General features: G+C 46.3%; 10 protein-coding genes across 10 annotated transcripts; 7 read left to right on the forward strand and 3 right to left on the reverse strand.

Annotated features, from left to right (window-relative positions):
• Positions 1–456: 456 nt before the first annotated feature.
• F4822DRAFT_431982 (integral membrane protein DUF92-domain-containing protein) lies at positions 457–1,626 on the forward strand (the record flags this gene model as incomplete). The annotated part of the gene is made up of 1 exon (XM_051461564.1): positions 457–1,626. One exon carries the CDS (start codon positions 457–459, stop codon positions 1,624–1,626), a length of 1,170 nt encoding a protein of 389 aa, XP_051310905.1.
• A 128-nt stretch (positions 1,627–1,754) lies between these two features.
• F4822DRAFT_334745 (carbohydrate esterase family 5 protein) lies at positions 1,755–3,125 on the reverse strand. Its single transcript, XM_051455718.1, has 3 exons — positions 2,711–3,125; positions 2,427–2,651; positions 1,755–2,357 (listed from the first exon to the last, which is right to left on the reverse strand). The coding sequence occupies exons 1-3, from the start codon at positions 2,935–2,937 to the stop codon at positions 1,883–1,885; spliced, it is 927 nt and encodes a 308-aa protein (XP_051310906.1). The 5' UTR covers positions 2,938–3,125; the 3' UTR covers positions 1,755–1,882.
• Positions 3,126–3,567: 442 nt separating this feature from the next.
• Positions 3,568–5,656, forward strand: F4822DRAFT_412126 (FAD/NAD(P)-binding domain-containing protein). The gene is made up of 5 exons (XM_051458927.1): positions 3,568–4,046; positions 4,103–4,197; positions 4,245–4,309; positions 4,364–4,748; positions 4,805–5,656. Exons 1-5 carry the CDS (start codon positions 3,893–3,895, stop codon positions 5,342–5,344), a joined length of 1,239 nt encoding a protein of 412 aa, XP_051310907.1. The 5' UTR covers positions 3,568–3,892; the 3' UTR covers positions 5,345–5,656.
• A 22-nt stretch (positions 5,657–5,678) lies between these two features.
• F4822DRAFT_438086 (bifunctional P-450:NADPH-P450 reductase) lies at positions 5,679–9,428 on the reverse strand (the record flags this gene model as incomplete). Its single annotated transcript, XM_051462474.1, has 7 exons — positions 5,679–6,354; positions 6,407–6,720; positions 6,786–7,088; positions 7,201–7,896; positions 8,024–8,275; positions 8,325–8,441; positions 8,583–9,428. 7 exons carry the CDS (start codon positions 9,426–9,428, stop codon positions 5,679–5,681), a joined length of 3,204 nt encoding a protein of 1,067 aa, XP_051310908.1.
• Positions 9,429–10,319: 891 nt separating this feature from the next.
• Positions 10,320–12,529, forward strand: F4822DRAFT_438087 (uncharacterized protein; the record flags this gene model as incomplete). Its single annotated transcript, XM_051462475.1, has 2 exons — positions 10,320–10,775; positions 10,829–12,529. The coding sequence occupies 2 exons, from the start codon at positions 10,320–10,322 to the stop codon at positions 12,527–12,529; spliced, it is 2,157 nt and encodes a 718-aa protein (XP_051310909.1).
• Positions 12,530–12,598: 69 nt separating this feature from the next.
• Positions 12,599–14,302, reverse strand: F4822DRAFT_431987 (aldehyde dehydrogenase; the record flags this gene model as incomplete). Its single annotated transcript, XM_051461565.1, has 3 exons — positions 12,599–14,051; positions 14,150–14,191; positions 14,244–14,302. The coding sequence occupies 3 exons, from the start codon at positions 14,300–14,302 to the stop codon at positions 12,599–12,601; spliced, it is 1,554 nt and encodes a 517-aa protein (XP_051310910.1).
• A 282-nt stretch (positions 14,303–14,584) lies between these two features.
• F4822DRAFT_412151 (amidase signature enzyme) lies at positions 14,585–17,279 on the forward strand. The gene is made up of 9 exons (XM_051458928.1): positions 14,585–14,977; positions 15,035–15,136; positions 15,189–15,233; positions 15,288–15,304; positions 15,378–15,468; positions 15,518–15,901; positions 15,964–16,087; positions 16,154–16,276; positions 16,338–17,279. The coding sequence occupies exons 1-9, from the start codon at positions 14,723–14,725 to the stop codon at positions 16,688–16,690; spliced, it is 1,494 nt and encodes a 497-aa protein (XP_051310911.1). The 5' UTR covers positions 14,585–14,722; the 3' UTR covers positions 16,691–17,279.
• Positions 17,280–18,636: 1,357 nt separating this feature from the next.
• On the forward strand, positions 18,637–21,818 carry F4822DRAFT_431989 (ankyrin repeat-containing domain protein; the record flags this gene model as incomplete). The annotated part of the gene is made up of 6 exons (XM_051461566.1): positions 18,637–19,886; positions 20,008–20,354; positions 20,494–20,748; positions 20,814–21,073; positions 21,137–21,421; positions 21,495–21,818. The coding sequence occupies 6 exons, from the start codon at positions 18,637–18,639 to the stop codon at positions 21,816–21,818; spliced, it is 2,721 nt and encodes a 906-aa protein (XP_051310912.1).
• Positions 21,819–22,008: 190 nt separating this feature from the next.
• On the forward strand, positions 22,009–23,770 carry F4822DRAFT_335332 (uncharacterized protein). Its single transcript, XM_051455720.1, has one exon. It carries the CDS (start codon positions 22,526–22,528, stop codon positions 23,447–23,449), a length of 924 nt encoding a protein of 307 aa, XP_051310913.1. The 5' UTR covers positions 22,009–22,525; the 3' UTR covers positions 23,450–23,770.
• Positions 23,771–24,670: 900 nt separating this feature from the next.
• On the forward strand, positions 24,671–25,454 carry F4822DRAFT_431991 (thioredoxin-like protein; the record flags this gene model as incomplete). The annotated part of the gene is made up of 2 exons (XM_051461567.1): positions 24,671–24,738; positions 24,902–25,454. 2 exons carry the CDS (start codon positions 24,671–24,673, stop codon positions 25,452–25,454), a joined length of 621 nt encoding a protein of 206 aa, XP_051310914.1.
• Positions 25,455–25,571: the final 117 nt, after the last annotated feature.

Raw genomic sequence — 25,571 nt, forward strand, 5'->3', positions numbered from 1 at the left:
CTCCAGGCTGGGTATCTAGTCCCCAGTCTCCACATATTTTTGTAACTTGAATGGATACTCAGCTGTTAAGGTAGCATTGTTACCATTATGTTATTCCCCTAATTATAAGTACGATATCCCTAAATCAGCTGTTTTTATTCTACGAGAAGAATTAGCCGAAATGATTTTCTTCAATTCACCCCCTTAAACAAGGGATTATGTAAAAGGGGTAAAGTACCATGCACTTACATAATCAAAAGAAGTTCCTATCTTATCGATACAGATAAGAATATGACGTTAGTAAGCGTCTGTCTTACCCGGGTATCTCCACATTTACCTGTCAGCATCTCAAATACCAAAAGGCTTAAGGTAATCTTCATACCGACATATTATGATGCGCCCATCTTAATCCTTCATCTTACTGACTGTGGCTTATCGTTCTGTGATATCTCAAAGCTATTATTTAGCAATTTCACGATGAAACCAATCATCGCTGTGCCTGCGACTCTCGGGCTCGTATATCGAGCCTATTCGCACAAATCGCTTACGCCTCTCGGCATCTTCGCCGCTGCGTTAACCGCAACCGCCCACGCTATACACCCTTGGAATTTACCTTTCGTACTTCTCTGCGCTTTCTTCTTGGCTGGTACCCGTGTCACTAAAATCAAGGCGGATATTAAGGCGGGCCTTACATTAAATTCTCAAGGGAGTGGTGGCGGTGAAGGCCCAAGGACTCATGTCCAAGTCTTGGCCAACTCATTAATGGCCTCTATCTTAACCCTACTCCACGCCTATCAATTACATACACGACGTGATACCATCTTTACCCATAGGGAGGTACCCGAAGGTTCATTTTGCTATAAATGGGGTGGTGACTTACTGGTTGTTGGGATTATCGCCAATTACGCTGCCGTTTGCGCTGATACTTTCTCCTCCGAACTTGGTATCTTATCGCGTAGTACTCCAAGGTTGATTACGTCATTCTCCCTACGAAAAGTACCTCGAGGCACTAATGGAGGTGTCACGTTATGGGGTCTTATCGCCGGCTTTCTTGGTTCATCTATTATTGTGGCTGTATCCTTCTTATTTCTTCCGTTTTGTGGCGAAGACACGAGTGGGAAAATCGGTGGTGGCGGGAGCTGGACCATCACACAAAAAGCTACATTGGCCTTGGGGTTGACTCTCTGGGGCACCCTCGGCAGCCTTTTAGACAGTTTCTTAGGAGGTTGGCTTCAACGAAGCGTACGAGATGTACGCTCCGGTAAGATCGTCGAAGGTGAAGGTGGCGTTCGTGTTTTAGCATCTTCCCAAGACACTGACTCTCATGCACACGATCATTACGAGAAATCCGCTACCGATGCCAAGGCTAAAATACTTCACGGAGAGGGAGGCAAGGCTATTGAGAGGCAACCCGAGCCCGCCAAGACCGAAGCGAATGACCCCACCAAGGATCCGTACGACCCCAAGGATAAACATCGTGCTTCCCACTTTGGAGATCAGAAGCCTACGCGAGTGGCTGTAAGTGGGTTTGACTTGCTAGATAATAATGACGTCAACTTCCTAATGGCATTCACAATGAGTGTCGGCGCAATTGTTGGTGCGGGTTGGTATTGGAATGTACCATTGGACAGCATTCTGCGGGCTTGAGAAAGACGACAATTCGCGACTGGCGGCGAATGACGATGCCAGGGTGTACTTTAATGTATGACATTTGGGGTATCCCATCTTATTTACGGGTGGACAATCAGCAAGAGGTGGTGGCATTTAGCGATAATGGCTATCTGAGTATATGCGCGAAGTATTAATAACCGTGTAATGAATTCTATTGCCTGTCTATTTACCAGAGTACATTCCCGTACTCATACTCCGAACCTCTCGTACCCATTTAACCACGATATCAATTCTAACCCTTATAAACGCGAACGAGATCATCTACAGCAGTCTTGATTGTTCCATCAATGCCATACCAGAAATGCTCTGGTGTTAGCATCCAACGTCTCAAATGGCCACCGATGATGTCTTTGGCAAGTTGACCAAGCTCACCCGCAGCTTGTTTCGGGAGCTGGACAAGCAAGTCTCCAACAGCTTCTTTTTGGGCATCGTTCATATGAGTCTGATCTACGTTCTTCCAGATATCCACAAGCCTATCAATGAATGCGGAAGCGCTTTGAGGGAAATCATCGGTGGGGTCGGTACATAACGGATCCGGTGTCGTCTTCTCACAGTACGATAATAGTGTCGTACTCGACGGTAGCGACGGAAAGCTTACGGTATCCTGCCAGACACTTATCGGGTCACCAAAGACTCCTAGCGCGATGACCTTAGATGCTGCATCACCCAATTCACCCATAGATTTGTGTGCGCACAGTGCGCCTTGGCTATAATCGAACATATTAACGATCGTCTTTAAATGGATAATAGGTGTTGGAAATAAGGATATGACTTACCTCCATCCCCAAACAGCAATCTTAGCATTTGGACAATGAGAAGAATACGTTTGCACTGCTGACCCTAGGCTCTTTGCGCAGTTATTTGATCCACCTTCCTCAATATAACCAGCTAGATCGGCCGGATAGTCATCAGTGCTAACACCCTGGAAGGCCACATTGATACCTGAAGCGCCGCTAATTAAGGCATCATGAAATGGACCGCCAACCCAAGGACCTAGGTTTCTATTTGAAGTTTATTAGTACAGCGAAACACTGATCGTTCTATTATCGGGGGGTCTTACCCTTGGTCAAAGGTTCCTCGAGCGAAAATTACAGCAAGATCAGCACATCCTGCGCCTTGGTCTCCTTTTAATACGGAGTCCCAATCATTTGCGGAGACAGCTGTATCGCGACGATTTATTATCGCTGCTGCTGAAGCGGGTGTTGTTAAAGAAGTGAATAATAAGCTGGTGAAACTAGATAAAATTGCGAGTCTATTCATCGCGTATGCACCATTGGTAGGGGCCATTTCGGGTATGTGAGAACTTCCAATTAAACCAAGACTTATCTTCCAAGTTTCCGATTAAACAGGTATATACCTAGGTAACTTGGGAGAGAGTAGATGAAGATATTCCGATGCTTTTGAAGGTAGGACTCTCTGACATATATAGGAATATTATCATATGTTGGAAGTCCATTTAACTGTTACCAATTCCTTGGGAATTCGCATTTTGTCCAATGACGGCACAGCAACTTCGTTAAACGAGTAAATCCAGGGACTCAAATGCCTGCATCCATTTACCATGCCATTCATGTTTGGTATTTGCTTGTACGATAGAACCGGATACCGAGCCACTCTATACCAAACACCTTCCTGAATGGAAAGGAAACTTGTATTTGTTTATTTATGGATTGAATTTATGGACAAGCCGACAAGCATAAAACGGCGCATCGCCTTCTCCGATTGATATCCTTGTTGTTTTTTCCTTTTTCACGTATTGGACGCTGTGTAACATGTATCCTTGTACCCTTGTGCCTCTTCAATTGAACTCGGGTTTAATTGCACGTGCTCGCGCGTCATTCACCCAGGTATCTGGGTATTTAAATTATGTAACTGTTTAAACACCAAGTAACCATTCAATATGTTATACTGATGCTTGTGATTTATACCCTCTGATTTAATTTTTAATTAGTAACATGTTGGGGATAAATTTCATTGACCTTACGACCGTATCGAACTGATTTTATGTCGCTCAATACTGAAAAGGGAACATCTTGTTTCAGCCATCGGAGTTTAAAAAGACCGGAGCTCAGATACACGGGGTTCTCTTCCCGTAATTTGTGTTACGACGGGATAAGAACAGCTGGAGAAATTGAGTCAGATTGGTAAAGGTATTGTGATTGTGATTACGCTGTTTAAAATTTGTAGGAAAATACCTCACCTATATGTAGAGGCACCTTGGAAAATTGTGATAACATCCGACATGGATGCTAGCTCGACTCATAAGGTCAATAAAAGGCCTGAGCAAAGGCAAATGCACGTTTTAATTATCGGCGCCGGCATCGTCGGTCTTACGATTGCTCAAGGCTGTCGCGAAAACAACATACCCTACACAGTCTTCGAAAAAGATGTAGAAGGTTGTGAGCCAAATTTGGCACAGCGAAAATATCTACCAAGCCTAACAATCTGATAGGAACTCGTACTCAAGGCTGGGCTCTAACGTTACATTGGTGTCTAGATGCGCTCAATAGAACAATTGGAACAGAGAAAGCAACAAGGATACCCGACGTAGGTGTATTGGTATCGTATATTCCACAATCATTAATAAGAGATAGGCTGTGGTGGATAAATCAGTGACGAGCGACGCGGGTAATTTCCTATTCCTAAATTGTGAAACAGCGTCGGTCAACCTTTACATCTTAGGTGTTTGACTTGGACTGACCCGATCCTACAGCGAGGTTCGATATAGGATTCCTCCTTCAAGGAAACGACTTCGATTACACCGACAGAGGCTTAGGAAAATCCTTTCAGAAGAAATCAATATTCGAGAAGGCAAGAAGCTTGTATCTATAGAAGAAATTGACGGAGGTGTAAGGGCGCACTTCGAGGATGGCACCTTCGCAGATGGAACATTGCTAATTGGGGCCGACGGGAATAATAGCAACGTTCGCAAATATTTGATCCCCGATGATTACGCCTTAACTCCTTTGTCCATCAACCTTATAGGGGTCGTACGTCACTTCTCTCCCGAACAAGCTGCTCCGGTTCGTGCGCTCGATCCGTTACTCTTCCAAGGCCTGCATCCTAAGACCGGTAATTTCCTTTGGTATAGTATTTATGTGAGTCGTGTAACCATAGTAACGGTAAATGTAACTCGTCACTAATGATTAATCAGGATTCGACTCACGAACCCGACGGGCGACCTTCCTTCGACGCACAAGTCATCATATCTTGGATGGTGAAAGATCCAATCGCGGACGACATCCCAGAATCCAACAAAGCCCGTATCGAAATCATGAAGAAGCGCGCGAGTACCTATGCCGAGCCTCTGCGAAGTATCGTAATGGACATACCAGACGATCTAGACTCCACGACACCTCTTAAACTTGCCGATTACCCCCCTCGACGATGGAATAACAAAGACGGACGACTAACACTTGCCGGAGATAGTGCTCACGCCATGACCATGTACCGCGGTGAGGGAGCAAACCATGGAATACTAGACGCGGCATTATTGGTGGATTTGCTCAAGAAGGTTTCCACAGGTGAAATTGATCAAAAGGCGGCCATTGATTCATATGAAGAGGAAATGAGACCACGAACTCTTCTGGCGGTTATGAAGAGTCGTGAGGCGGCTTCGGATGCACACAATTGGGATGCGCTTACGGAGAACTCTGCTGTCGTTGCTGCGAGGATTCTTCCCACCACAGCATAGCATGGTCAGGGAAATCAAGAGAGGCAAAGCCTAACATCAGAATGAATGGCATGGGAGAGGACTTTATAATTTGTGTTGCCCACTTCAGTCCATGGATGTCGCTTGAGATAGGTATGCCCCGCTACCCCGCCCCCTTTTCCAGGTCTTAATTACAGTCGCTTCGTTGAATCCTTGGAGTTTTCACCCTATCGTTCTTTCAATGCATTCTCCCGATAATCGTCACCCAATAGTTTATGTATTAAATATTGAGTTGAGCAAATACATACCCACAATATCCTCCTATATTGTCTACTACTTAACGTCGTACAACTTCCATTTATATCGTTACACCAACCTAGTCAAATACGTCAGTAGCGTATCTAACGTTTCTCAATTCGTCCCACCATTTCTGCGCATCCTCATCACTAAGCTGCTCACCCTTCGACTTCGCATTCTCTTGCTGTATGCGCTTTGCAACTTGTTCGACTCCCTGGCTAACCTTTTGCGATCCACAGATATAAAGCTGCGCACCATTACGCCATAATTCGAGAAATTGAACGCGATCGGCCCACACAATGTCTTGAACATATTTAGAACCACCCGACTTATCTGGGCTCCTACTAAAGGCTCGTTTGATCGTAACAGCACCAATCTTTCCCCAGTCGCTAAATTCCGATGCATATAAATCATCTTTCCCTGGCTCCCGACAACCGTGGTATAACACAGCCGGTGCAAGTTTACGACTAGACTTAATCATGACCGCGCGCTCTTGTATGAAACCGCGAAATGGAGCAATCCCACTTCCGGCGGAGACCAGGATCAATGGTGTTTTTTCTGGAGCGGGTGGTAAATGAAATGCCGCGTGGGATGGTCGCACGGAAATACGAAGCCTATCGTTAGCTTCGAGACCTCCTAGGTAGGAACTTGCAACGCCGATATGATTGCCACGGCCTGATTTCGCGCGACCCGACACCACGGAATAAGTGATAGAAGCAATTGATGAGTCTTCAAGTGGAGATGAAGAAATGGAACTAAAACCGTTACTTCATGGTCTCTTTTGGACGTAAGTTAGCGGGCACTTACTATTGACGACATCGCATTGGTGGTAGCATCGCTAGGAACGATCCTAAGTCTATTTTAATAGATGAATAGGCTTCTAGCAAGTCAAGCACCGATGTTCGCTTGGCAAGTATCTCGGCCTCGTAATCATTGGTGGCTAAACTTTTTAGCTTCTCACGATCTTCCTCGGTGTCTGCCGCATCAGCCAGTACGTGGATGTTTCTTTTCGTCGCTGGCTGGGTCAATTCGACGAAGTCGCTTAGGATACTATGGGCAGGAACCAGTTCATTAGTTGGGAGCCTTACACCGGTCCCTTCTATTTTAATACTTGCATCCCCCTACAGCAAACGATATTAGCGACATCAAGGAATGCGGGGAAGAAGGGGAAGAAGGGGGACACTACAGGCAATTCGAACCGACGCATAATTCGCTGGACCGTTTCTTTGGGATTGATGGGAAGGACGGTCAAATAATCACCAGGTCTATAAGCCAAGCCGAGTGGAAGCCGAACATCAACCTGCTTTTTCACAGGTTCCCCATTGGCAGTGAGTAATCGAGTCGCGAGGACTTTAGCCTCGCTTACATTCTGCTTCAGGATTGATGATCGAGTATTTGAGACCTGTACTTTCAAAGGGGCAACTCGTGTCTTAGACGATGCCTCTACTCCGTCATTTCCCTGCAGGGTGTTCAAGGCCGGCCAAAGAACCTATGTAGGTGGTTAGCGAACAAGCATTGGCTAAGGATGATCAAAAATAACGCCGCCTTCCTAGGGACATGTTGATTTCCTCCTCAGTGAGAGTAGCTGATCTGGGACTTACGTTATCTTCCCATGTTTCAAAGGCAACAAATACATCCTCTCCTGCAGCATCTGCAAGGCCTATCTCAGCAACCCTCATTGCACCGAGTTCTCCAAGTCTCATATCCACCAACTTCGGAATTCGATGGAATGTCTGTGCCCAGTCATGGTGACCACATCCAAATACCGCGAAAGAGGATCCCTGGAAGACGGTTTCATCTTTGATGCTATTGATCCACGAAACGAAGTGACCGGCATTGTCTGGGGGCTCGCCTTCATAGCTTGCTGTGATAATAACGACGGGCTGGTTTTTAGGAAGCTTTTCCACAGCACCGTCCATGCAATCCAGAGTCGACACACTATATCCGTACTGGGCGGCATCAAAAGCTAGTCGCTGCGCCAAAGACTCGCATGTACCGCTATTCGAACCATATAGAATAGTAATCTGCTTGCCCGAATCGTTGCGTCGAGCGGTCGCATTTCCATTGGTTTTCACCTTCTCTGAAGGCATCTCAGTTCCGGCAAGCCTAGACTCGAGCTTAGTAGGATCCATGCCATCACGGAGTATGGCTCTTATGAAGAAATTATCCGGTTTAATGGTTAAGGTCTGTTTATGGCTCAACTCATAATCCGCGTCGGCTAGAACGAAGTTGAAGTTCTGGAATAGCATGGCCATAACAAGGACAGCTTCCTGCCATGCAAAGGGTCTACCTATGCACTGTAACATTCAGTCAGTTACACGAATTTCATGGCCCTGATTAACAAGGAAACGGACGGGCCAGGCATGGAACCAAAACAAGCACGCGCGATGCACAGGGAGGAATAATTCAAGGAGCACTACTTACCGCTCTCGAGCCACTACCAAAGGGCTTCCATGAGTTCTTCGGTAGCTTATTAAAATTTTCATCAAGCATCCTCTCTGGTTTAAATTCTAGGGGATCATCGAAAACTTCTGGGTCGAGATGTGATCTTAGCAGAAGACAGTTAATGAATTCTCCTTTATGCACTAAGTATTTTCCAGCCAGCAAGGTATCCTCTAGCGGGGAAACAGAAAAAATTGGTATAGGCGAATCCAATCGAAGGGTTTCACGGAGGACCTATATCCATTAATGTCGCATCCCTTAATCAAGGCTGACTTCGACGAACCGCTGTAATGAATGGAAGCTTTTGCACATGTTGCACAGTTACAGGCCCTTTACCCACGACTTCGTCCACCTCTTGTTGTACTTTGCGATAGTCATCGGGGTTCTTCAAGAGTCGATACTACGATAATCCAATCTTAGCATGGGGCTCAAGATGGAATTTAGGGAGGCTCGAGTATCTATTCCGATGATAGGGCATCGTTGAAGCGGCATGTTTCATCGATACCGAAGGGTAATAAGAAGTGCACAGGAGAAAACTTACCATAGCATATGATAAGGTACCGGACGTGGTCTCATGCCCAGCGACTAGAAAAGTTATCAAATTATCAATAATCGACGAATCGCTCATTTTCTCCCCAGTTACGGAATCTCGCCCCTTAAGCATAGCCGTTAGAAGATCTTTCCGGTCATTTCCAGGGTCCGACATTCGCTCTTTCAAAACCGCCTCAGCTGTTTCGCGAAGTACATCAATATGAGACTGGTACGCTTTATCTTGGGCTCGGTAGAAAATCGATGGCAATGGTGGCCTCTGCACCCTCCGTCCGGACTCAGTGAGGAACTCCGCCATAGAGCTGATGAAGGGGTGCAACTTCTCGGAGTAGAAGCTATTGAATCGAAAGCCCATAGAACAAAGAGCAATTATGTCCAAAGTAAGGCGTGTGAAGTCTTCGGGGGCGTTGATTCGGTTTTGCGGTCCATGTCTCGCCCACTTCAAGACTAACTGCGAGCTGATATCTCGCATCTCGTCAAACATATTACGAATATTCATCGGTCCGAATGCCGACATCAGTACGCGATGAGCAATTCCCCAGTTCGGCTCATCATAATGTGCCGTAAATAGTCCATCATGAAGGCCTCGTCGAAGCTCCGTTAAGACTTCGTTGGGAATCTTTTTAAATCGCTTCTCGTCACAGACCTCGTCGACTAAAGCGCGCGTACTTAGGACCACTAAGCGGGCTCCCGGGAATCGCAATCGATAAATCTCGCCATACTTATCCGCCAGACCCGCGATTGAGAACACAGGTCTTTCAAAATCGAGTTCATATATATTGCCGATTAATGGAAGCTGTGGAGGTCCAGGGATAGGGCTAGGGGATTGAGTGGTCATGTTTTGATGTCGGTTAGTATCACCACAGTAGGAAGTGGGTATTAACAATGAGGCGATAAATGTCAAGGTCAGGTCTTCGTTCTGATTATAGTCTGTTTAGACTCTCCTATATGACCGAATTCTCCTTTATAACATGCGGAATAAGTAACAGCCACGTATATGCACCGGGGTGGACTATCTTCTAGTCGCGCTTTCGGGGTTGCGATTCATCCGCAATATTGTTTTACGATCTACTATGTCATAATAGCGATACAAACACGCCTAAAGGATTCAAATCCCCATCATTACGCCAATGAATATGCTCCGAAACACCTAGGTAGTAGGTATACTTACCCTTACGTCCCGGAACATTACGCATCACCATGATAGAAGCGGTAGGTCGGTACCCACAAATAAGCACTACGTACATGACAGGGTTATACGGTTCTTATGGAGCCCGCAAATTTAACGTGCAGTCAGCGTACCTCTTTAACATTTTAACGGACCAACTAGAACCTCATGAAGCAGGGGATTACGCCGGAGTCGGGCTCGGAATCGGGGTCGGGAATAGATGTGGATCTAGTAAAGTCACGAATAAGGGATAATGAAAGAGCTGAAAGTGTCAAATTACCTTAACACTGGTCCATGACAGACGCAATCTTAGATTTGTCATCTTAACATTATCTTTTTCGATCAATTTCAGCCTATTTTAGTTACTCAGGTATGTAGCCCGCCCAAAGCAATCCATCCCGACTTGCATCATTCTCAAGTGAGCACCCGAGTACTCGGACAACTATGGATAACCGCTCCCCCCGATCCCGACCAAATCTACGTCCCCGGAGAGCGCTCGCTTGCCTATCATGCCGGAAGAAAAAGCTTCGGTGTGACCATCAGCATCCTTGTGGTAATTGCATGCGTTCGAGGAGCAAGGCATGTTCTTACCCCCCACAACAAGACGAGCCCACTGCCAGTGTCGCCCCACAAAACGCGTCGAAAAGTGATGAAGCCACACCCAAAGGTTCAAGCAGCTTGGCGAGCGGTGGGGTTGTGAAAGAAAGCCCAGGGCACGAGATATTCGCCCGTCGCGAAGTATGGAAGTCATCTTCAATAGGGGCTTCATTGGCGGTAACAGTCGCTTCCAAGGGCGAACCTGGCCCGAACGAAACCTTTTCTATAGATAACGGTACTACTATAACGGATTCGAATAGCAGCAACCAGGATGAACAGACAAAGAGGAACCAGTCGGGCGTTAGGCATCTTCGCATGAGTTCCCAATTATCCCCTTATATGGACAAGTACCCTATCAGCGGGATAATAATGAAAACGCGATATCTCTCTCAATCGCATTGGATGTTTTCGATGACATTGGTAAGTCAATAGATGCATCTAGTTCTAAGAACCTTCACTGACAGATTGGACAGTTGCCGTATTCCTTAGATTGGTATGACGAACAGTTAAGACGTCAAGGAGCTATCTGGCAAGACTTGGTAACTTGCAGGTTACTCGCTAGATCCATCAAAGCTGCTCGTATTCTCTCATGGACACCCGGGCAGTACGGGAAACATTTACCGACCAAGGTAATAGCAGACGATTTACTTGATGCGTACCTCCGTACTTTCGAGACTATATATCGGATCATTCATGTTCCCACATTCAAGCGCGCGTACGATGCCCTTTGGGAGAATCTTAGCATGGCAAACTCGGCTTATATGGTTCAATTGCAACTCTGTCTCTGTATCGGCGCTTGTTTCTACGATGAAATATTCTCGCTTCGTCCCCAAGCTCTTCAATGGATTGGGGAAGCGGAACACTGGCTTCAATCATCAGGAAAGCTTCGCCTAACAGTTTTCGGTATTCAAACAATGTGCCTATTGCACTTAGCCCAACAAACAGCTCAGCATATGCAAGAACACCAAATCTGTATCAACTCGAGCGCATTGGTCAGAGTTGCGATGACCGTTGGTCTACATCGCGATCCAACAAGGCTTCCGAATATGCCCCGATTCGAGATCGAAATACGACGACGATTATGGGCAACGATACTCGAGCTCGCGTTGGACTCTGGCGTTGATGCTGGTGGGTCATCTATGCTCCCATCCGACGATTTCGATTGTACCTTACCATTGAACCTAAACGATGTCGAGCTTGAGATTGATAAATGTGGTGAATTCATACAACATGAAGCGTCTGAATTTACTGATACATCTATTCAAATCGCGCTAGGTCGGACATTCGCATCACGACTTTCTATTGCGAAATACGTTAATGGGATAAAACCAGACAATCCTTACGAGGAGACTTTGAGACTCAGTTCAGAATTAATGACAGAATATCGTTCATTGATCAAGTCGCTACATTCTCTTCGACCACAGCCCGGAAAGTTTCAGCAGCAGTACTGCGAACTCATGTTTAGTCGCTATATCTTTGCCTTGCACATAGCATATATGCCTCGAGCGTCTAGCGATCCGGCCCAGTTTTACTCCTCCCGAACTATATGTGCCGACACAGCTTTAAGACTTACATCATTTTTCTTGCCACAGTTACCCATACCACAGGAGCCTCCATCATTCTCAACCCCATCCGACTCATTTCGGATCGAGCAGAATTTCTGCATTGAGACAGTTCGGCTTTTTACCTGTGGCTCTGCCTCATTTAGGTCACTACCTTGGCAAGCTGTCATGGTCATCGCGGCGGAATTGGCAGCAACAGTATACCAGATCCATGATACATCCCCTTGGATGGGAGTCGTACCATTTAACCAGACACAAAATGGCAACAGAATTCGTAGCATCGAGCTATTGGCATTACTTCGTGAGGCTATAGATTGGACAAGAAGACGTGTCAAAGCCGGTCAGCTCAACGTTAAAGACCTTCTTTGGATCACTGTAACACGAGCCGGAATTGAGGCCATAATGGAGGGCGCTCCGGCTGAGCCGGCCATGGACTCTAAAGGGAAGGAAGCATTAGCTGAAGCTATAATGATCCTTGCCGAAATAACGGGTACCAGCAGAACCGTCATTGATAATAACTTTTCAGACTTAGAAGATCAAAGACCTGGTGCTTCCAACGATTTTTGGTCTATAGGATTCTCTGGCACGGAATGGGATACGTTCTTTATGTAGAATGGGTATATTTCAGAACGAGACCGACGCTCGTAAGCCTCGGGTACCTAGGGTGCTTCTAAATACTCCTCAACCATACCTGACTTTTGCAGCATTATCGCTAAACCAATCATCCGCAACGAGCGATTCTTCAGTTGAAGCATAATTGATGATAGTGCTCTTGGTCGTGGTGTACGCATGGTACGCATCAATACCATTTTCACTTCCAACACCACTCGATGACTTAGCCCCACCCCATGAACTGCTAGGGTCATTCCTATGATGTGTATTTATCCAAGTGATTCCTGCGTCGATTTGTTCAGAAACGCGGAAAGCCTGCGCCAAATCTTGAGTCCAAATCCCTGCCCCAAGGCCAAAGTCACTGTCATTAGCTAGTTTGATAGCCTCCTCTTCAGTATCGAAACCCACAACTACGATGACGGGTCCGAACGCCTCCTCCTTCCAGATACGCGTCCTGAGAAGGCTATCGCCCTCACTTGACACGAGAACTGTAGGCTGGTAGAAATAGCCCTTCGAAAAAATGAATCTATCGAGAGGGCTGGTGCCGTGCATCCTGCTACCCCCAATAATGGCCTTTCCGTTGCCGCTTGCCAAAGCCTCGGAAACTAAGGTCTCGACGTGATTGAGCTGTTTTGCTGATATTAAAGGCCCCATCATCGATTCTGGGTTGTCCGGAGAACCCATGCGCTGTGTTATCGAATCCGTCTTCACCTTTAATTTTTCTAGTAATTCTGGCAAGACCTTGTTGTCAACGATAATCCTGGTGCTGGCTATACAGGTCTGACCACTCGCGATAAAACTACCAAATGCAATCCCGTTCACGGCAAGTTGCAAATCCGCCTTCTCAAAGACAATTAGCGGTGCCTTTCCCCCTAGTTCAGCAGTGTACCTTGCCAGATTCCCGCCGACGATTGCTCCGATCGCTTGGCCTGCTGGCGTACCTCCAGTCACGTCAACTTTTCTTACTAGCGAATTCTTCACAAGTGCCCTGCCAGTTGTAGCACCAAACCCCGGCAAAACGCTAAACACGCCATCAGGGATGTCAGCTTCCTTTAGGATCCGACCAAGTAGAAGCGTCGATAGTGGGGTTAACTCGCTCGGCTTCACAATGACACTATTCCCCGCAGCCAGCGCAGGTGCCAATTTCTTAACAGCGATGAGTAGCGGATGGTTAAATGGTGTAATTTGAACCACGACTCCAAGTGGCACGCGATTGATGAAATTGTGCAGCTTCCCTGCGGTTGGAAGGACGGGTTGTTCCTCAACTCGTAAAAGCGATGCATAGTATTTAAACCAACGTACTAAAGACGGCACTTGTGCTTTCATCTCCCGGATCGCGCGGCCGGTCTGTCGCACCTCAAGCGCAATGAAATCTGGTAACCATTCAGTAAGGAGGATTGCGCATTTATCCAAAATATCAGCCCGATGATGGCGCGAAGATTTAGACCATATGCCGGATTTAAAGGCTGCATGGGCGAGATCGATGGTATTCTCGACATCGGAGGTAGAGGCAGCATGAGAGCTAATGGAAGAGAGCAGATATCACATTAGGACGTAAGTATTCAACAATTTATGAAAAATACACGCTTTAAAAACCAGTATTCTGATATAGGTACTTACTATGCGAATATTTCACCAGTTGCAGGATCTTCAATCGGTATTCTGAGTCTCGTCAATTACCCAAGGCATGCGACGCGGAGACTGCGCAACTTACAGCTCTTCTTGGCCTGGCTTCTCTTTACCAGCAACCCACATAAGATACGTTTGAGCCATTATGAAAGTCGAACCCTTGCAAGATCTAAATAGCTAATATACTGAGAGAAGGATACATGAAGTTGTTATGATTTGAGAATCATCACTTCGGGCTGGACATGCACATCTCCTCATTAGGTATGTACCTGAGTACCTCATGTAAGCAAGCCACAATCTCGGATATCTCTGGCAAAAGATAAGATATCACATGATTGGCACCAGCACATTTTTATGAACAGTTCTCGCTTATAGTTATGCATATTTATACATAGAGCTGCCTACTATGGTACGCAACTTACCCCTATTTCGGAGGCTGTTACTAACAACATTGAAGCAGGCAACCAAATAGGGCATTATAACTCAAGACCTTCATCGCACCCCTCATAGATTGCCAAAAGAACGTTCTCAATTTGATGCTAAGCTCCAACTAGAAGTACGACCATGTCCACATCAATTCTGCAGGCATCCGCCTTTACGTTGCAACAGAGGCTTACGGCCGGGGAAATCACCAGTGTTCATCTTGTTAAAGAGTTTCTTAATCAGATTGAGAAACACAACACCAATGGAATGCGCCTCAATGCGGTTATATCTATACTAGATCGTGACTTGGCCTTAGAGACAGCAAAGCGCTTGGATGAGGAGCGGAAGTATAGTAGAGTACGAAGCGGGCTACACGGAATACCCATTATAATTAAGGTATACTTTCCAAAATCTGAACATTAAATGTATATCAATAACGTATTCACGTTCTAGGACTGTATTGTCACCGGCCCCGACCTAGGGATGTCAACAACCGTTGGTAGTCACGTCTTTGGCGCGATGCAGGGGAAACAAAATGCACCACTAGTAAACCAGGTATCATGAGCAATATTTCTCTCGTCTAGAAGGTAACTAAACCCGAATACAGCTCATCGAAAATGGTGTGATAATTTTAGGCAAGGGTAATTTGACGGTATGGCCTCGACACATCGAATTGTTACAAATACTTATGTCTAATACTCTATAGGAATCCTGCGGACTGAAGTACGTCTACATCTTCTACCCTGATACGAAACCGGCGTGGTTCCCAAGTTCATTCTAACTAGATACTATTTAGGTCAAATGATACACCGATCGGCTGGAGTGCATACATGGGCCAGACATTATCGGCTCACAAAATGCCTCACTTAAGCGAAAAAGATCAGCCGGTAAGTTATACAGGGCAGTATGAACCTGCATCTAATCGAGTGTATATAGACATGTGGTGGTTCCACATCCGGCCCGGCAACCAGTATCGCCGCGGGATTCTGTTCTATCGGGATCGGCACGGAGACGGCAGGCTCGACCGTTTATCCGGCAAGTTGCTGCGGTCTTTATGGTATGAAGCTGACTCCTGGGTCCGTCTCTACCAAAGGTGTTTTCAAATTGAGCGAGTCATTCGACAGTATTGGGGTTTTAGGGACAACCCCATATGATCTTGCGCTACTCACGGATGCCATCGTGAGAGAGGCCAAGCCAAAGCCAGTATCAGAGAGACTCTCATCCCTCACGGCACGATCCTGGTCGGATCTTGGTGTTGGTGTAGTTACGAATACTTGGGGTGTAGCACATGCTATCGAGAAATGGTGTCGACCAGAAGTGGTAAGATATTTCCCACCTATCCTTGTCAAGTTGTCCAGGATGTTTGACTAACTCCAGAATAGAAGATCATATATGAGAGCGTCCCCCACGTTCTTGAATCCAAGGGTGCTAAAGTAATATTTCCTCTAAATATTCCCGGCGGAGATATTCTAAAGGTCGATGAAGACAACCTGGGCACTGTTGCATGTACGAAAGATGAGCATATAAGCAGTCCTTTTGAAATAATATGAAAGTTCCTAATAAGTGTGCTAGATCACGAGTTCCCTAGGGAGATAGAAGAATTTCTAACCAATTTCGATCGCACTACGAGCATTAACTCGCTAGACGACATCATTAAGTGGAACGAACAGAACGCAGATATATCCTTACCTGATCGTCAGTGTTCCACAGTTCATTTATTGATAGGGGAGTAACATACCACTGACAAGACAAATAGCATATAAAACTCAAACAGAACTGATTAAGTCAAGAGACAATAAAATGACAGAGCAACGTCACAACAAAGTCCTCTCTGAACTCCGGCGTATTGCCATAAACGAACTGGAGAAATCCATGGCCGACGGACTAGATATAGTTTTGGCTCCATCTGACTCAACGATGGTGTCTTACGCAGCTTGTGCTGGGTGGCCTATTGCTACTGTGCCACTCGGTAGACTCGATAGCAATGGCCAGCCATTTGGACTTTTCGCGATTGCTCGTGAAGGGAGTGACGATTTATTACTCAATTTCATGGCTTTATTCGAGAAAGCTTTTCCAGCACCAAAGAGAGCAAGCTGCCCTTTTGACTAGGCTCGTGACTGGAATAGGAAAAATGCCAATTACGTTATCATCTCCATCATCCAACTACGTTGCTCTCAAATCAGTTTGCTTCTAATTCATTGAGGGTTAGGAACCTTCGGAGTTGCCGACCCTACTCTCTCTGCATAAGCGGCCGCAAATCAATAAATAGGTGTCTAGGTCCGGTCTACCGGGATCCATTGCGCACTCATATTTAGAGATCGGCGAATCGGTGTGAGGTGTGCGAAAAATCTAGACGTCCACGTCTCTAGTATAGCACTATCTTAACCAAGAATGGTTAGTCGAAAGGTACCAAGACCTTTCTCATATAACAGCATGTAGTATAGCGCTTTGACATTTGACTACGTCTTTGCTGTCGGAGTTTATAGAATGAGGATAGGCTAACTACGGAGCTATACGCTGGAAAGGACTTCCACAATTAGTAAATAATTACCGAAGTAGTTAAGCTTCTAACAAATGCCAAGGCACCGGTGCGATGAGATTCGCGTTCGGATTTGAACCCGATGCATGTTTAGCGTGGTGTGGGTGGGATCTTTCTGTCTTGTTAGTTTTCCCCTACTATCCCCGAAGTTGCCTTAGGGGTTTAAGTAATGCTCGTAAATCCTATCTCTTCGTCTCCCTGACTCTTTCATGATAATAACCCCCTTCGTACGTAGAAAACGGCGCATAAAAGAATGATATCAACCCCCTTGGATGACAAACGTGTAACATTATTTAGCTCAGACACCGAAGGGCAGTAGCAAACATGTATTCAACAACAGCTGTACAGCCCTACGATAATGATATCCTTACACAAAAGGAACTAATAGGCGAATGGATTCCGGATACTTCTACACATTTCCTAGCTTCGATTGGACCTTGACTAGCGAGGGGCTATATCCGTAGCGGGAAACCACCCCTCCAAGAACCAGGGGTTGTCCATGGGGATGGTAAGAAGACCTAGTCTGTCGTTTGAGGTGTCCTCGATGGAATAATCCAAGTAGGTACTTTCCAAATACTGAATCAGTGCGCGTATGACGTTGTCGTTATAGGACGTTTCCTTAGATATATCCTCGGTGAGCAAGGGTTGTTTCGACAAATTCCAAGAGCCAGGATACTATCAATTATGGTAGTGGGATGATACCGAGAGTAAATCGACGGGCGTCTATCTTTTATTTTTCCTGTCACGGTACCTGAATAAGTTTTATTCAGACTATACTAAGACTATACTGAAAGAGAGCCGAGACGGAACTATTACCACGTGGTACTCCCTCTAGTGGGATACTTCAAGCCTATACTATTTAATTAGTAAGCTATTCTTCACACCTCCGTTCGTATTACAGACCAATTAGTGGTAGATCAAGTTTCGGCAGTGACAGCGGGTTCCCTGGTATACTTTGGTACCTGATGTAAGCTAAGTTAGCTGGAGTCTGGGTAAGGTACAGTATAGACACATACATGGTAACATGCAAAGAGAGCAAATCAACTGCGATGCAGGTGCATCGGCCTGGTCTAAATCGAATAGAGGCCATGCAGGGCTGATCCTTGGGTCCTAGGGCGTAAACCTGTTATCAAATGCGAACTAGTCAGCCGCATTGACTGGTGCAAGGGAGAAGTTTACAAATCTGTATACAGCCGAGGAACTAAGATTAGGTGAAGATCTCATGGTTCATTGGACTTATCGTGGCACATCGAGTTCCTTAGCACGATCGAGAGATCCACAGGAACTGAGACTCTAATCTTCCATATAAATGTCCCCCGCCCGATCATCATCCACCAAAGGTGACTTGGACGTCTTTTTCGAGCTTTGATCTCTTCACGAAGTATCCCTTCCTTTCGAGCGCGAGCGGGGAAATACTCCAGCGTGGAGGATTGTTGGTATTTATTGCCATCAATTGTCCCATAGGAGATACCCCAGATCAGACAAGCCATTGTTTTACTCTCTTTTGGAATCCGATATGGCCCCCTCTATCGAATCAGTCGTTGGCCTTTGCCACAAGGCCACGGTCCTTGGCAACAAAATATCAATACATATGCTCGAATATGTTGGTACCGTCGAAAAGCATGGACATCAGTTCGATGATCTAGCACAAGATTTCCTAGAAACATGTCGAATAATGTGGTCGCTTGAGGCTGGTCTGACGGAGTGCTCTAGGAGCAACCAAAGGTTCCCACCCGAGATGATCACGGAGCTCGAGAAGAAGTTTAGGACTACCAACACCGACTTTCAGGTTCTCGATCACATGTTGAGCCGCCTCCTAGAATATGAGAAGAAGGGTACTGTCGGGAAAATCCAAAAAGGGTGGCGCAAGATGTTCGCCGATAACGATGTTGAAAAAATGAGGGAGAACTTAGCAAAGACCAGGGAAGCGCTAAGAATGAGCGCACTCGTCTTTCAATGGTCTTTGGGAGACGCAAAGGTTGACGAATCTGTCGGTATCGGTTATGTCGGCCTTGCTGCCGCGCTCGAGCGCATGTCGAGAGGAAAGACTGTAGCCGGTATAACAAAGCTAAAGTCTCTCAGCAACAATACTGTCGTTACTCATCAAGTAGAAGAGATACCCTCCGGGTGGCCTTTACCACCACCTGCCCCTCCAAGTAAAGGCTCGGTCACAGATCATTCTTCTTTCAGAACGCGTGAAGAGGTCCATCATCCGGTTGCTCATTTATTACCCGAGATCCAGCGGGAGCCATCAATATCAAACTACACAATCGGTAGTGCGGCTTCTTCTTCTCGTGGCGCTCGAGAACGTGTCGTCTCGACAACAGCCGATCTTATGGGCCGTTCTGTCGCTCACAGCACTGCGGCATCTGGTGGTATTACGGAAGTCGATACACTAGTTGAGGAAATGGATTCATATGAACCTTTCAAAGTCGTTCGCTTGAAGGCTGATCCTCTTGCTATGCCTCGGTGGAGTCCAAGGAATACAGCAGGAAGCGATACTTCCTCATTAAGAGAAGCTCTATTCTCCGCCGTCGACTCAGGGAATCACAAGTTAGCCGAACAATTATTAGATCGAGGCGCTTCTCCAAATAATGGGTCTGATGTGCACATCTTAAACCAAGCAATTGCGCGTCACGACTCGGAGACTGTTCGCATTCTCTTACTTTTCGGAGCTGATCCGAACGCTCCGGATAACCGCAATATCACTCCTTTACATTTGGCTGTTGAAGAATCATTCAGGGACGCTCTTATTATGCTACTGAAGTAAGTTCCACCTCAGGAGAACCCGTACACGTTGGTGTGAACGGATTCAGGGTCTTGTAACCTCGCCCCCACCAAAAGGGGGATCAAAGAATATTTACTAATGGCTGGGTGTTTATTATAGATACGGTGCAGACCCGAACCTCGCAGCGGGACCCGAGTCCGAGACACCGTTTATTATGTCCGTGATTGAAGACAAGTTCGAGTTGACTCGCATACTTCTTATGTATGGTGGTGATGTCAATCATGTTATGATCAATGGTGACACTGCCTTGATGACAGCTATCATAAAGAAGAGGACGAAGAAGATTATCGATATGCTCCTTCAATATGGCTCAGATACCAATACCAAGAATAGAGAAGGTCACACCCCACTATTTGAGGCTATTCAATCGGGTCGTCTCGAGATTGTTACAAGCCTGCTAGATCATGGAGCCAACCCGAATCTTCCCGGACCAAAGCATATGGTACGTAAATGAAGCTCCACGTTTACTTGTTTATTCCCTTTCGGACATCTGCTAACGTGCTTAAAGTAAGTGACAACTGAATTATCGCGACTTTCGGGGAAATGGGGGATGGAGGGGGACAAAAGGAAAATCACTAACATCAGTCTTCCGTAGGCTTTGGCCGGCTGCGGGGCTACCTCGTATCCTCGATTTACTCCTTTCTCGTGGCGCGGACCCCAAGAAAGCCCCTGGTATTATGGAATTGGCGACTTCTATCAACAACATAGACTCCGTGCGTGTATTGCTAAAAGCCGGCGTCGATCCGAACGCCAAGAAGGATGGCATCTATACACCACTTTGCTCATCTATTCGCGATAATCGTGCCGACATATTTGAGTTGCTCCTCGCGAATGGCGCAGGTAAGTCATCCACACTCTCAAGGCCTGCATGAAGCAAACCAACTTCTAACTCCAATATTACTTAGATCCCAACGTGCCGAGTGCTGAATATCCGGCATTCAAGTGCGTAACACATTATCGAACTCAGTATCTTGCCCCATTGGTAGCCGCTGGGGCCGATCTCAACACTCCCAAGGGTGTTCTCGAAACTGCAGTACAGTTTAAGAATGTCGAAGCACTATACTGGTTGCTGGACACCGGAAAAGTGTCGCCTAACCACAAGACTCCCAAGACCGGTGCTACACCATTGACTACTGCGATTCGGGAAAATCGTCCCGACTTAGTGGTAAGAACATTTCATCAATCGGACTAGTAACCATGTACTAATGTGTATTGTGTTTATGAATAGGATCTCCTTTTATCCCGCGGCGCCGATCCTAACGTTAGAGGCGAGAACTGGCCTGTATGCATGGCTGTGAGCCAACCCACAATTCTTAAGCGTCTATTACCTGCATTAGCAGAGCCACGTGCCTTTAAGGGTGTCATGGAGATGGCTGTCGTAGCCGACCAGCTTGAGAGTGTAAAGCTACTCCTCAAGGCTGGTGTTAGTGTGGAGGACCGTAATGGCGGTGTCTTTTCGCCATTAACCACAGCTATCCGTGAGGATCACAAGGATATCGTACACTTCCTACTGGTAAGCTAACCCCCCGCATCTTGAAGAGAGATTGGTCGTATATTTTGCTGATTCGAATGTCCACATCCAATAGGAGGAAGCTGGTGCTGATGTTAATGCGCCCGGAGAGCACTTGCCGATCGTCAAGGCGCTGCGACGAGTACACGGAGCTGATACGGAAATTATTGAGTTACTTTTGAAGCATGGCGCGGATCCAAATAAGATATACCGTGGCCACAATGCTTTCATCCAGGCCATCGAGAACGGCGACCCGGAAATCCTTAGGCTCCTTATCGACAAGGCGGGCGTCGATCTTAATGTTAGGGATGATTCCGGAATGACGATAACTGAGATCGCTGCTCATCGGGGTTGGGAAGAAGGTCGACAAATTCTATTGAGTGGGAGAACAATATCGTAGGGAAAAGGTGTCACAGTCATCATATGATTTTTCTTTTGTAATTATTGGGCATATATCGTGGATATCCATCTTATCAGAGCGGCAATGGGTAACGTAAAAATTAACGATAAATAATTTATACCAAGTCTACCATAGCTATGCCTAGGTATTAGCGGTGCTATTCTTACAATTCAACGCATATTGAACATACCGATACTGTTAATGTTTTCCTTTACCCCCTATTGATTGATTGTGTAAGCCACAAGTGGGAGTAAAGAGGTACGTACCCGGAGTACCTCCGAGAATGTCATCGAATCGCCCGCTGAGCTTTATCGAATAATTCAAATCTGATAGTCCTCGAGAATTGAAAATTGGAATCATCTAGGCAGGCTAGGGATGCGCTCGCAGGATTATTCATGATAATGCACTCATATCCTCAAGCCACTGACATCGTGTGAGTGGTATCTACCATGCCTTGGGGCGCCGTATAGGATTCGTTGCGACCAAAATAAACTACCATCATGAAATAGAATTAGTAATTCAACCATCTTCGCGAATGATGGTGTGTCTCATGTGGTGGTAATGCCTCGGATATTATTGGATATGCAGCGCCGAACACCGACGTCACTCTCGGGCAATCCTCTTCGTATTATAAATCGATATGCTTCCCCGCGCTGAACCCGCCACATCTTATTGCTAACCAATTTCAACTCCCATTGTTTAGCATCATGTTGGTTCTTGTTACTGGTGCCACAGGCAATATTGGTCGCCATCTTATTGATAGCCTTCTGGCTAGAGGTCATAAAGTTCGGGCGCTAGCTCGTAATGCTTCTGCCAAATTGTCGCCCGAAGTTCTATCAAGGCTCGAAAGTGTCGTGCAGAGTACTGGATACGATGATATCGCCTCGCTAGATCGTGGCTGCGCCGGTGTCGATGCCATCATCAACGCCTATAGTGGAAGACCAGAGCTAACACTCGAAGGTCAGCTCTTACTCTTGCGCGCCGCGGAACGAGCGGGTGTAAAGCGTTTCTTCGCTGCGTGTTGGAACTATGACTGGACTACTCTCAAACTCGGCCAACATGAGGGTTATGACCCTTTCATTGCCTTTCAAAACCATGTCGATTTGACATCCGACATAAAGCCCATCTATATCTTCACCGGTGTCTTCGCCGAAGTATTCTTTGCGACGCCCGGCCATGGAGACTTCTCGCCTCGTAATTCGGGATTATGGGATCCAGAGCGTAAAAGGCTTGAAATTTGGGGCACAGGGGATGAGCCTTGGCATTGGACTACTGAGCGGGATGCGGCGGAGTTTGCCGCGGAGCTTATACAACGTGATGATGCTGCTGAAGGAGGATATTGGCGTCTCTGTTCTGGTGTTAACACTCTAAAAGAGATCGCTGCCACCTATGGGGAGGTAAAGGGGGTTGATGTAGACGCAGAGGTTATGGGGAATGCGAAAGATTTGAGGGAGAGAGCACTCCAAGCACGGCGGGAAGGATCTCGGCGAAACTTTTGGTTATACATCGGTTGGTTCTACCAATTATATACCGTGGAGGGAACCTGGTCCTTGAAAACGCTTGACAACGATAAGTTGGGACTGCGCACTACAACCCTTCAGGAATTCCTACAGCAGAATCCAGCCATTTAGTTTATGAAGCGTCAATACGATGTATGTGTAGGTGGGGCAAAGAGAAGGCATACTTGGTATCCTCAGGGGTCCAATTACTTAGGACCATCACCCTCCCTAGTTATTTCATGGTGTGATATGGAAGAATGGGTCAGCGACATGTCATATCAAGTCAAGCTAGATGATGTAATAGTTGCTATTTGGGACAACCTCAATGATTTGACATACCCAAACATTCAATTCAGGCTTAGTATTCAGATAGTCTTGTTATCGTAGAGGATGGTAACACGTACCTAGTTGCCGGGAACTGAAGCGCCCACTGCCACGTTGATGGTGCAAATTTTACGACCTGCAGCGACTAACATGGATATGGTATGCTAGATAATCTTATCATCGGATCTATCGGGATCATATGAAAGTAGGTATTTGGTAGAATGCGCGATACACACAACTGAGACTTGCTTTGATCTACCTCCGAAATCGGAGAATTAACGCCAAGTCCCGTCACGATGGGAACGAATTACATGCTGATGAGGCAGGTAATAAAGTCAGTGATGCCAGGGGGGAGAAAAAAAAAGAATTGGGCTAAGGTAACCCTTGCGAACAGAAAAAATGGATATCTCATTAATCCCGTTCATTATTTAGCATAAGGCGCGATCGGTCCACTTAGAGCCTCTTTAGATTTTCCCCTTGTAATTCATAGGATTATCCTTCTAATCCCCTGACGATGCTAACCAAAAAGAGGCATTCCGTAGCACATTAAACTTTTGATTGGTCAATTTACTTTCGATGCATAAGAACAATGGGGCATCTACATGTATCAAGAGAGGAAAATGTAGGTGGGGCAGACGCGTTTGCTGGAAGGGACGAACGATAATCACGCGATGGTGACAGAGCCTTAGTTGTCTTAGTTGGGATTAGTGAAATAATGATAAGGAGTAGCAAGTGGAATCAGTGGGACAGTGGAGATTGCTGTGGTAGTTGCGTGGGTAGGTGCATCCATGAAAATGAAAGCTGGGAAATAGGTAGGGACGGGTACTCACTTTACGCACGACCCCCCCGGCGTTTGCTTCCAGCTTTTGAATGAGAGATAAGAACTTCCCTAACCTTTTTTTCTTCACTTAACCCAAGTTTACTTATCCTGAACTTTACTTAGCACCCATTTTCCATCATCAATCAATAAATAATCATCCCCAGAAAGATAGACACAAACAATCAACGTCATCACTTCCATCTTCCATCATGTCTTCTGCTTTCGTTCAGCGCCCGGCTCCGGCCTTCAAGGCAACTACCGTTTTCCCTGGCGGCGAGTTCAAGGATATTTCTGTCGGATTATCTCGGCCAGTGGTATGTTTGATTCCATTTCATTATCCCTTTCTCTCTTCATACAACACCCATATATCTTGGTTGTCCTATCATCACAATGGTGATATTTGGATGTGGAGATGGCATTCCCAACTAACTCATTTAAAGGGTCGTCCTCCTATTCTACCCACTCGACTTCACCTTTGTCTGCCCGACCGAGATTATCCAGTACAATGATGCCCTGCCCCGCTTTAAGGAGATTAACACCACCGTCCTCGGTGTTTCGACCGACTCTCACTTCTCCCACCTAGCATGGACTGAACGACCGCGCAAGCAAGGTGGACTCGGCTCTGACTTGCAGCTTCCTCTTGTTGCCGACAAGTCTCACAAGATCTCACGCGACTACGGTGTCTTGATTGAGGGTGAGGGTGTTGCCCTTCGTGGTCTTTTCATCATCGACCCCAAGGGTGTCCTCCGACAGATCACCGTCAACGATCTACCCGTCGGTCGCAACGTCGAAGAGACCATCCGTCTTGTCCAAGCCTTCCAATTCACTGATGAGCATGGCGAGGTTTGCCCTGCTGGTTGGCAAAACGGTTCCAAGGGAATGAAGGCGGACCCCAAGGGAAGCCTCGAGTACTTCTCTACCCAAGGAGATGCGGTCAAGAATGGTCATGCTAACGGAAATGGCGAGTCTAAGAAGCGAGCCAGAGTGGACTAGATCAAGCCGTCAGTTGGGGAAATTTGGAGAAAAGCAAAAGAATGGTGGTGACGTAAGTGGTATGAAACGATCCGATCGCCGATTGTGTACCTGTACTATTAGCTAGATTTCTACGAG

The sequence above is a fragment of the Hypoxylon trugodes genome (genome assembly GCF_022578975.1).
Source record: "Hypoxylon trugodes strain CBS 135444 unplaced genomic scaffold F4822scaffold_8, whole genome shotgun sequence".
Taxonomy (NCBI): Eukaryota; Fungi; Ascomycota; class Sordariomycetes; order Xylariales; family Hypoxylaceae; genus Hypoxylon; species Hypoxylon trugodes.

Coding starts and splice junctions, on each gene's coding strand:
- F4822DRAFT_412151 (XM_051458928.1), top strand. CDS start 14,723: ATGTCCACATCAATTCTGCAGGCATCCGCCTTTACGTTGCAACAGAGG. Junction 15,137..15,188: donor ATGCACCACTAGTAAACCAG/GTATCATGAGCA, acceptor ACCCGAATACAG/CTCATCGAAAATGGTGTGAT. Junction 15,902..15,963: donor AATGGTGTCGACCAGAAGTG/GTAAGATATTTC, acceptor ACTCCAGAATAG/AAGATCATATATGAGAGCGT.
- F4822DRAFT_334745 (XM_051455718.1), bottom strand. CDS start 2,937: ATGGCCCCTACCAATGGTGCATACGCGATGAATAGACTCGCAATTTTA. Junction 2,652..2,710: donor CGAGGAACCTTTGACCAAGG/GTAAGACCCCCC, acceptor AACTTCAAATAG/AAACCTAGGTCCTTGGGTTG. Junction 2,358..2,426: donor ATTGCTGTTTGGGGATGGAG/GTAAGTCATATC, acceptor GTTCGATTATAG/CCAAGGCGCACTGTGCGCAC.
- F4822DRAFT_412126 (XM_051458927.1), top strand. CDS start 3,893: ATGGATGCTAGCTCGACTCATAAGGTCAATAAAAGGCCTGAGCAAAGG. Junction 4,198..4,244: donor AAGCAACAAGGATACCCGAC/GTAGGTGTATTG, acceptor AATAAGAGATAG/GCTGTGGTGGATAAATCAGT. Junction 4,310..4,363: donor TTCCTAAATTGTGAAACAGC/GTCGGTCAACCT, acceptor CCGATCCTACAG/CGAGGTTCGATATAGGATTC.
- F4822DRAFT_335332 (XM_051455720.1), top strand. CDS start 22,526: ATGTTGGTTCTTGTTACTGGTGCCACAGGCAATATTGGTCGCCATCTT.